The sequence below is a fragment of the Elephantulus edwardii genome, unplaced genomic scaffold (assembly GCF_000299155.1).
Source record: "Elephantulus edwardii isolate Elephantulus edwardi_28Jun2011 unplaced genomic scaffold, EleEdw1.0 scaffold00024, whole genome shotgun sequence".
NCBI classification, from domain to species: Eukaryota; Metazoa; Chordata; class Mammalia; order Macroscelidea; family Macroscelididae; genus Elephantulus; species Elephantulus edwardii.
In genome coordinates, this window is record NW_006399774.1 from 13,060,832 (window position 1) to 13,071,796 (window position 10,965).

General features: G+C 43.3%; 1 protein-coding gene across 1 annotated transcript in view; it reads left to right on the forward strand.

Moving 5' to 3' along the window:
• FNDC1 (fibronectin type III domain containing 1) overlaps positions 1 to 1,761 on the forward strand; it is a 104,279-nt gene extending 102,518 nt beyond the window's left edge. Inside the window, exons 22-23 of the mRNA XM_006882813.1 lie at positions 626 to 748; positions 1,646 to 1,761. Of these exons, the coding sequence (XP_006882875.1) occupies positions 626 to 748; positions 1,646 to 1,761 (239 nt within the window). The remainder of the gene's footprint in view (positions 1 to 625; positions 749 to 1,645) is intronic.
• The last annotated feature ends 9,204 nt before the right edge of the window (positions 1,762 to 10,965 follow it).

The window sequence follows — 10,965 nt, forward strand, 5'->3', positions numbered from 1 at the left end:
TGGAGTCAAGGATTCTGAAGCTTTGTCTGACATACTTTGGGCATGTTGCAAGGAGGGACTGGTCCTTGGAGAGGGACATCATGTTTGGCAGAGTGGAGGGACAGTGAAGGAGAGGAAGACCTTCGATGAGATGGACCAATTCTGGACTGGAGCGGTGGAAATAAGTGCATTTGAGATGGCTAGGTTGGCACAGGATAGAACAGCATTTAGAGCTCTTGTACATGGGGTCGCTATGAGTCGCAAACGACTCGATGGCACACAACAACAACAACAACAACAACAACAACAACAACAAGATATCCTCCAACTGCAGGATAAGACAGAGTTCAGATCTGTTGTTCATAGGGTTGCTATGAGTTGTACTCATGTAGAGAGCGTTTAACAACAACCACCACTACAATTTACCTGCTTCTTTAAAAAACAACCTATTTGTAAGCTGTTGTTGCCTATACTAATGTGCAGTTTTTAAACTCTTGCTAAACGTTTAGCATTCATGCTCCTGGTGAATTTTTGAAGCACTTTAGAGGTTGGTACTTTTATCAGCATTTTTCAGACACAGTAAGTATAGACCGACCATTTGAGTAATGTGCCAAGTTCATGTGGCCCATCCGGTTCCTTTGTGCAGATACTTTCTACAGCATTGGGGACAGCTGGGGGAGAGGTGAAGACCATTGCCAGTTTGTGGATTCACACCTTGATGGCAGGACTGGGCCTCAGTCCTACGTAGAAGCCCTACCTACCATTCCAGGTAATGTGGCAAGTGGCTGGGAAGTGCCCTAGTGGTCAAGAAAGAGAGAAAACATGAAGGGGGTGGTGGTGCTGCTGCTGCAGTCCTGTCTTCCATTTACCATCTGAGTTCGAGCATCAGCAACCTCCTTAGATGCTAAAACTAGAACTAAGGAGTCAACAGAACACTTCTCTCCTCTCCTTTGAAGAGGATGGTTACGCAGGAGTCTCCTCGCTCTCAGGAACATGCTCTGTGGCTGGGAAGGAGAAATCAATATGTACAAAGACAGAGTGAATGAGAGTCCAGACACTGACTGCCATGAGGTGTGTCAGATGGCCACCGTGTTGTTAGTTAATAGTGCAGGTTGTAGCTACTCTGTGACTTCCCAAAGGCAGATCAAGGTGACAGCTGAGGAAGGTTTTCAGAAGACGCCCATTCTGGGCTGAGCCTGGCTGGACACATGAAGATTGGAAGGGCGGAAGAGGGTGTGAGTCAAAGTGTAGAGAAGACAAAGATAAATATGCAAGGCAGCCATGAGACACTTCAGGGAATGATGTAGCAACTACCTGGTTATGGAATTAAAGGCGAGGACACTAACCTCAGAGGTTAACAATTTGTGATACGTTACCAACTCACAACCTCTCCATATAAACAGCTCCATAAATGATGTCCAGCACTATTTTGTCAAGTAAAACAAAAAAGGCCAGCACTATTTTGTTAGCCCTTGGCAATCTGGCTTTGTTAGAATGTGAGAAGCTCTGATCTACCAAAATGTTTAGATGTTTCGCTTGGGGGAAATTCCACAGGCGGTTACATCAGTGAGTCTTCTGTTCAAGAAAGTTGTAGGATGAGATTTCTTCCAGTTAATTCAGGTGTAGTTGATGTATTTTCTTCCCTCTCTTCCTTTTCACCCTCTAGGCTACTATCGCCAGTACCGCCAGGAGCCCGTCAGCTTTGGCCACATCGGTTTTGGAACCCCCTACTACTACGTGGGCTGGTACGAATGTGGGGTCTCCATCCCAGGAAAGTGGTAGCCCCAGGACAGTCATGCTGAGAGATGCCCTGCCCTGCCCTGTGGACAGACTTGCACTAGAGGCTGTGAGCAGAGGGTCTGGAGAGGAAGATGAAGACAAGCGTGCCAGCTGTCCTGCCTCCAGCTGTCCAGGAGAGCAGGTGAAGATACTGGGCCTCCCGCTCATCTTCGGTCTGGGGCTCTGACTCACTTCCTGGCCTGGACTACACACAGGATTCAGCCGTGATGTTCACACTGCTTCTCCACCGTATTTGTTTGTAGCAGCACATCCTGGAGACGTCAGAAACCACAGAGAGGGGACACCACTGCTTGACTTTCAAACTTTTTAGATGCAAAAGCCCAGACATTTCTGTATTTACAGGGAACATCATAGTCATGCTGTGCTTGCCTCGTGGAACGCTAAATGCTCTCTGCTTCTTCATGGGACTTCCCCAAGCTAGCTGAATGTATGCTTCAGATCGCCTTGTATGCAGTAGGACTGAATTCCTAAAAACACCACCAAAGCAACTGTATCACACCTGAGATTTATCCTATGGACTTACCCACTGCTAGACTTGCATCACATCTTATTTGTACATTCTCAGTTTTGATATATAAGTATATATGTATATATGCATATACATATACCTACTTGTCTGCAAGAATATGAATTAAAATGGCTAAATTTGTATGTATTTGCTCAGTGAATGTGTATGGGACTTATTGGATCAAGGTGCCATTTATTGACGTCTTTGAGAAGTGTCCAGAGAATGTATATTGTTGTCGTGTTGAATATGACCCATAACACTGTCAGGCTAGAGACTAAGGTATGCCTGATTCCTGCCATGATCTTCGTAATTACTTGTGAAGGATGCTAGAAGGAGAATCGACGTCTTTGAATTGTGGTGCTGGAGAAGAAGAGTGTTGAACATACCATGAACTGCTAAGACAGTAAACAGGTCTGTTTTGGAGAAGGTGAACTCAAGCTGCTCCTTGCAGGCAAGGATTTTGAAGGGCATGTGACCAGATAGAATCAGTCCTTGGAAAAGGACATCATGATTGGAAAGGTGGAGGGACAGGCCAGGAGAGGAAGACCCCAGATGAGATGGACTGACATGGTAATTGGAGTAATGGGGGATAGGTGTGTCAGAGACAGTGAGATTGGCTCAGGATAGGACAGGGTTCGGAGCTATTATTGCACATAAGGTTGCTATGAGTCACAGGCAACTCAGTGGCACATAACAACAACAAGAAGCCAGAGGGGCTGGGATTCTCTCCTCTGACACCAAACATGTGAGAAAGCTCACTCCCCACACCACTGGGTCCTGTGGCAGTCTCAGCCTTCTTTTGATAGTAAGTCCAGACCCCAGCTACTCCATGTAGCCCTTACCATTCTCATCCTCATTTCTCCACAGCCAAGTTAGCAGACACTGACCCCTTCTCTTTGCCGTTCCAAATCACTTGGGTCCGTGTCAATGAGAATTAGCCCCATCTCTCTTCCAGCCCAAGCCAGCAGGCACGAGTTCCCCTGTCATCCAGCTCCATTCACTTGAGACCAAGTCAGTGGGGACCAGCCCCTTCCCTATGTCTTAGACCTAGAAATCCATTGCCACAACTCACAAACTCCAGGGAAAGACTATCTTTAGTCTAGGAGAAGAGAGTGTAAACATGGCAAGGTCCAAGAATATTCTAGAGCAGAGCTTCCATGTCTTCAGGGGATGGGTATGCTTACCCAAGAGCAGACGTTCTCTCTCTGCATACAGGAAACTCCCCTGCACTTCCCACTTCCTCCCCATGGCCATGATCAATGACATCAGATCTCCTGCAACTCAATCAGCCCCCAGATCATCTCTGTGGTCTACTCAGACCCTACTCATTGGCCTTTGATATGGTTCATATGGTCCAGTTCTCAGAAAACAATAACTACCTTGTTTACTGCCCCCAACCATGTTGCCATACCTGTAAGATTTCAGTTCCTAAATTATTTCAAAATCTAGATTTTAAAAAAAAAAAGTCCTTTTCATTTTTCTTCTTCTCTCAAAATCTACTCCTTCAAATATCAACACCTCACCTCTCTGAATTGTACCCTGAGAGGGTTTGTTTAAGGATGCTTCAATTGCTTTGGAAATGTGGTGCTCTTTGCACGAGTTTTAATCCTCTCTGTCCCCCAGGCAGCGCCATGGACTCAAGGGCTTGTCTTCTTTGATAAAGATTTAACCATCAGGAAAGCCCGGTGGGAATGAGCCACCTTTTCCTTTCTCCCAACGCCCAGTTTGAGCGTCACACCACGCCATAAATGATTAGTGGCAGAATGCAGTCTAGAGATCTCAAAGAAATTATTTTTAGCACCAACTCTTCCCACTTGAGACCTTGGTGACCATAGTAAGGCGCAACTTCATAGATGCAGTCACCGTGAAAGGGACAAAGAAGAAGTGACTGCACTGTTACTGTGATGGCACTAGGGCATCACACCCTGTTTTCGAGGTCCACAATCCTCCTACTGTGTCAATGGTGGCCTAGTGGTAAGATGCTGCGCTGCAATCCCAAAGACAGACACATGATTCGAATCCACCAGGGAGGACAGAAAATCTCATTCATGATATTTGTTGTTGTTATGTACTGCTGAGTTGCCTGCAAATCATAGTGACCCTATGTACAACAGCTCTGAAATCTGCCTTGTCCTGAGCCAGTCTCATTGACTCCAGCACACCTACCCCCATTGCCCTAACTTCTGTGTCAGTCCATTTCATCTAGATTCTTCCTCTCCTGTGCTGTCCCTCCACCCTTCTGAGCATGATGTCCTTCTCTAAGGATTGGTCCCTCCTGGACACATGCCCAAAGTGTGTGAGATGGAGCATCAAAATCCTAGCCTCCGAGGAGAAACTTGGTTTTACCCTCTCCAAGACAGACCTATTTGTTTTCTTGGCAGTCCATGGTGTGCTCAAGACTCTTCTCCAGCACCACAGCTCAAACCTTCGGTCTTCAATCATCAATTCTTCTTCTGTCATCCTTAGTCATTGTTCAGTTCTCTGATGCACAGCAAGTAATTGTGAAGACCATGGCCTGTTTCAGGCACACCTTAGTCTCTAGATTGATATTATTGCTTCTCAGTACTCTGAAAAGTTCCCCGACAGCAGATTTTCCCAGTGCAATTCGTCTTTTGATTTTCTGACTGCTGGTGCCAAGAGTGTTGATTATGGAGCCAAGAAGCTGTAATTGTTAACTACCTCAATCTCTTCTCCATCGATCATGGTACTGCCAATTGGCTCAGTGGTGAGAATCTTTTCCTTGATATTGAGCTTCAACCTATATTGAAGACAACAGTCCTTGTGCTTGACCTTCTGCAGTATGCTCTTTAGGTCCTCCTCAGTTTCAGCAAAGTTGTATCATTTGCATAACATAGGTTATTAACGAGTCTTTCTCCGATCCTGATGCCACATTCCTCCTCATAAAGCCCAGGGTCCTGAATGATCTGTTCTGCATATAGATTGAAACAGTAGAGAGACAGGACTCATCCCTGACACACTTTTGACTGTGTGAATCACAACAAATTGTGGCTAATCTTGAAGAGAATATAAGTCTCAGAATACTTGATTGTGCTCTTTAAAAACCTATACTCAGACCAGAAAGCAGTCCTTAAAACAGAGCAAGGAAACACTGCATGGTTCAAAGTCAAGAAAAGAGTCTGTGATATTTACTGCCTCTGAAAACCCACTTGAAGGTCAGCTAGGGATCAGTTCTGACTCAACAGTACCTAACAGCATGCAAGCATTTGGACAGTCTGAGAAAAGAGCTAAGGTTCCTCGGGGGTTACAGATTAGAGACAGAGAACCTTAACCAAGTGGATTGACACGGTGACGGCAGCAGTGGGCTCAAGCGTGCTGGAGACTGTGAAATGGCACAGAACAGGAGAGGGTGCAGTTGTTCAAGGGGTTGCTTTGAGTCGCACTCGACTGGACAGCACCTAACAATAACATTCATCCTCAGCTGAGTTTACAAAATAGGGTTAGAACTTTCAAATAGCTTTTGGGGTCCTTGTAGATGAAAGAATGACAGTATAATTTTGCATTTCACACTAATTAACATGTGTTTCACGATGACAAGCCAAATATAAGATCCTTAAATAGAACTACATTTTAAATATAAGCACGCAACCTACTTCTTTTATTTCTTCCCCTGGAATTTCTGTGCAGCTGTCAGCATCCCCTGGTCTGCTATTTTGGGTGAGAGAGAACCGCTGAACTGGGGCCTTCTGGGGAGAACACCGGCAGATTACATGTGTCCTGGGGTCTAAAGAGCTCACATGCCCCGGAGCAGAGCCTTCTGCTCTGTCCTAAGATCTTGTCCTGTGATGGGCGGGCCAGGAGATGGGGATTGGGCTGAGTGTGGAAGCACAGCCAAGCACCCCGCCAACTCACGCTTTTCATACAGCAACAGGCTTTTCCCTGAAGGAGTTTCTGCTCACTTCATATGCTACAGGGTGTGTTTTCTCTGAAGGAGGTTATGCTCACTTCACTGAAGTGGAAAGAGCTTGTTGGCATCCAGTCATGCAATGAGTTTTTTATTTTTTTTTAACTCGGCCTGGAAATTTCCTGCTGTGCTTGATACCAGAACTCTGAAGTTTTATGTATGTGAGTGTATATCACTTCTGGGGGAAATAACTACCTGTCGTAAATGTTGTTGTTGTTTCTGTTATTAAGTGCTGTCAATTATTAATTATAGTGACCCTATGCACAACAGCTCTGAATCCTGTCCTATCCTAAATAAACAAATAAACAAACAAATTTTTTTATTACTTTTGTGTGTGTATCATCGAATCAGATCTGACTGGTACAGAAGGAGATTGCCCCTCCTTCTCCAGCAGAGCATCTGGTGGATTCAAGCTGCGTACCTCTGGAAGTGCAGTGATTTTTTTTTAAAAATATATCGATTGGCATTGCATTTATTCCTGAGGCCTTGTTTTTGACAATTCCTTCAGAGTAACTTGAGCTTCTTTCATCGTCACCATGGCCCCTAAAAATATGATCATACACTGTTTCAGGAAATTCTGTGCCAGTCATTTCTTTTTGGTATAGTGACTGTGTACTCCTTTGATCGTATTTTGATGCTTCCTGCATTATTCAGTATCCTGCCTATAGCATCCTTAAGTATTGCACCTCAAGGCTTGAATTCGTTCTTCAGTTCCTTCAGCTCAAGAAATGCTGAATGGTTCATCCCTTTTGATTTTCCAACTCCAGCTCTTTGCCCACTGCATTATAATATTTTGCTTTGTCTTCTCGAGCTCCTTTGAAATTTTCTGCTCGGCTCCTTAACTTTCTGATTTTTTTCTTCCTTTGAGACAATAGAGCACAGTTAGACTAGCAGATATGGCACCAGAGACAGAGTCCTTGTACTAGGAATCATAGAGGAGGAGTAACAGTTGCAAAGCTGACACGATTGATTAGAACGTGGAATGACAGAAGCATGAATGTAGGAAAACTGGATATTGTAAATGAAGAAATGGAACACATAAATATCGGCATACTAGGCATTGGGAAATGAGATCAATTGACATGGGACACATGAAATCAGACAATCATAAGATCTACTATACCAGAAATGAAAAGGTGAGGAAAAGTGGGGCTACAGTCATGCTTTAAAAGACCATTTCCAGATTCATCTTGAAATAGAATTTTGTGAGTCACAGGATAATATCCATACTTATTAATACCATTATTATTCACATACATGCACTAAATACTCATATGCAAGTTCAAACTGAAGCTAAAGAAAATGAAATTGAATCCGCAAGAACCAAAATTTGACATTGAGTCTATCCCATCTGAATTTCAAAACCGTTTCAAGAACAGATTTGAGGCCTTAAATACTAACGAGTGAAGACTAGGCGAGATGTGGGAGGATATCAAGATTATTATCTATGAAGAATGCAAAGGGTTATACAAAGAAAGAGGAGGAAGAAAAGACTGAGATGGATGTCAAAAGAACTCTGAATAATTCACTAGATGACACAGCTCTTAAAACAAAAACACAAACAATAGATGGAATCTAAACTTAGGTAATATTATTATCAATTTTTAACCCAAATTGGGTTAAGTAGTTGTTCTGGAGTCCTGTTGGCACAGTGGTTAAATAATTGGGCTGTTGACTGTAGGGTTGGAAGTTTGAATCTGCTAGCAACTCCATGGGAGAAAAATATGACAGTCTTCCTCTTTACAGATTTGGAAACCTCGTGGGCAGCTCTACTCTGCTCTGCAGTGTTGTTCTGCCCTTCATAGGGCTGCTCGGAATTGGATTTGACTTGCTGATGCCTAAGAGCAGCAATTCCAACCGTTCAAATTAATCTACAGTAGCTCTGGTGGCCTAGTGGGAAGAAGCTGCACTGCAATCCCAAAGACACGTGGTAAAAATCCACCAGTGCTCTGCGGGAGAAAGATGGGCAATTTCCTCCCATGAGATTCTCTGCCTCTGAAAACTCCCTAGAGGGTCAGCTGTGAGTTGGTTCCATCTTGATGGCACACAACAACACTCACATCAAATGTCTGTTTGTTATGTATCAGGGATTGAACCAACTCATTGTGGTTTTTTCAGACTGTAAATATAATAGAAGGAGATTAACCATCTTTCTCCCTTGGAACAACTGGTGGATTCAAACAACATGTCTTTGGATTGGCAGTCCAACTTCTTACTGCTAGGTGACCAGAGCTTCCGAATGTCTGGTACTGTGTAAATTCTTAAAGTCACACTTTAGGATGGCCATTGTCAAATAGATGCCAAGAAAGACACTGTTAAGAAAGTAAAACAATGAATGAATGGAAATCCAAAATATCTGTAAATTTGTATTAAAATGAATAATAATAATAATAATAATAAAACGACAAAAAAGAAAGTAAAACATCTGAAAAGTCTTTATATTCATTTGTTGTTGTTAGTTGCTTGGAATTGGCTTCAACTCACGACAACGTCTGGGATTCCCGTTCTCCTCAAAGCCAGCCACAACTTGATAGGACCAAACAGTTAAATGCCTTTTCATAGTCAATAAAGCACAAATAGACATTCTTCTGAAATGGAAATAAGAAAATGCATTGCACTGGGAAAATGACGGCACAATTTTCCACTTACTGAGGTCCACAAGTGTTAATTTATGCTGACAAATTTTACTTCCCTCAGAACTATATTATCATTTAATTAAATTCAATTTACCAATTGCTATATTTTTAGTATGTAGCCAGCGAATTGCATTTGGAAAATCTGCTGTCCGGGACCTCTCCAGAGTACTGAAAAGCAGCAATGTCAGTCTAGAGACTAAGGTGCACCTAATCTAGGCCATGATCTTCACAATTATTTGTTATGTTTCCAAGAATTGGACAATGAATGACTAAGGATGACAGAAGAAGAATAGATACCTTCGAATTGTGGTGCTGGAGAAGAGTCTTGAACTTACCATGGACTGCCAAGAAAACAAATAAGTCTGTCTTGGAGAGGGTGAAACCAAGTTTCTCCTTGGAGGCTAGGATTTTGAAGCTCCGTCTCACAAACTTTGAGCATGTGACTAGGAGAGACCGGTCCTTGGAGAAGGACAGCACAGGGGAGGAAGACCCCAAATGAGATGAACTGATATTGTGACTGGGTCAATGGGGGTTTGGTGTGTCAGAATCAGTGAGACTGGCTCAGGACAGGGCAGGCTTCAGAGTTGCTGTACATAGGGTTGCTATGGGTCACAGGCAACTTGACAGCACATAACAATAATAACAATATAGCCAGCACTATGCAACCTGCTGCTGTGGATCCAAGTAGAGAAACTCTGCTTGTAGCCCTAAAAGAGTTTAATCAAGTTCAAGGGGAAATTCAGATGCGGTATTCCTCTCCTGCCTGGACTGACCTTGCTGTTCCTACCTCCCAGCTTCCATTTGTAGTCAGTTTCTGAGATTCCAGAGAATCTCTGCAGGTCTTTTGTAACCTTGTGGAAGTTGTGCATTCCTCCCTCTGCCACCCTACCTGGTTGTTCACACACAAGACAGACTCTTGGGAACTCCTCTACCAAGGCGGGTTCAGAATCCTATGGATTTTGCCCAGGCTGACAAAGTCGAGTAATTCAGGGGGAAAATTCAGAGATGTGTCTTGAATGTTCTGTACGGGAGTTAGTCCTCCTCTACTTAAGTTCCAGCTCCACTGAGGGAAGGTGTGTGCAGTCAGGAGGTCACTAGAGAGGGAACGGCCATTCACATGCTCTCAGGTCTGGGTGGACTCCAACAGTAGGGTCAGGAGAGATGAGGGCTGTGAGACTGCGACAAAACTAGTGTTCTCAGAGTCTTTTGCTCTCATGAATTTCCAAACAAAGCCCAGCTTCCAGATTCACCATCAACACAACCAATCTTTAACTCAACAAACATTACATGAATATGATTATGACTATGACTATGACTATGACTATGACTATGACTATGACTATGGTCCAAGCTCAAGTCAGAATTTGGAGCTGGCACTAAAACAAGGCTAGTTGTTGTTGTTAAGTGCCATTGAGTTGCAGGCGACTCATAACAACCCTATGAACGACAATCCTGGGCACCTCCTTGTAAATTTTTAATTGGAAAAATCATGCCTAAATAGTGAATACTCTTTCTTTCTCTGCAGTGTTGTCTCTCTTGTTCTATTTCCATATAAAGTGCAGCTGCTCTGAGACTCTAAATTCCATTTGCAACTTTTCCGAGTTTCCATGTTGTATAGGAAATATTTATTTGGTGACCACAGCTCTCTTCTGTTTGGATACTGTGTTGGAAAATGCTGTTTGTCCACTGGGAATGCTCTGGCTAATGAGAAACAAATGGTGATCAGAGAGGTAGGAAACGTGCTGATCAGCCGCAAAGATTTATTTAGTGTAAGTTCAGGGCCTTATCTCTAGTCCAAACTTTTGGAATTTATTTGTAATTTTTGAATTGGAAAATAGTCTTTGCTCAGCCTCACAGTTCAAATAGAAATAAATATTATTAATCCATATAATAACAGCTAATTTTTTTTGTTGTTGTTCACAAATAACTTTTTAAAAATTTTTATTGGGAAAAACATATTGGGGGTACAAGGAGTTGAGGGTTGGGGACAGAAGGGTGAGGATGGGCCAGGATGCAGCTGCAGAGCTGCACAGTTTGGTCGGTGGGGGGAGCAGGTGAAGGAAATGATGAGGGTCCAGTGGGGACCAGATGCTACAGAGGAATGACAAGCATTTTCCAAT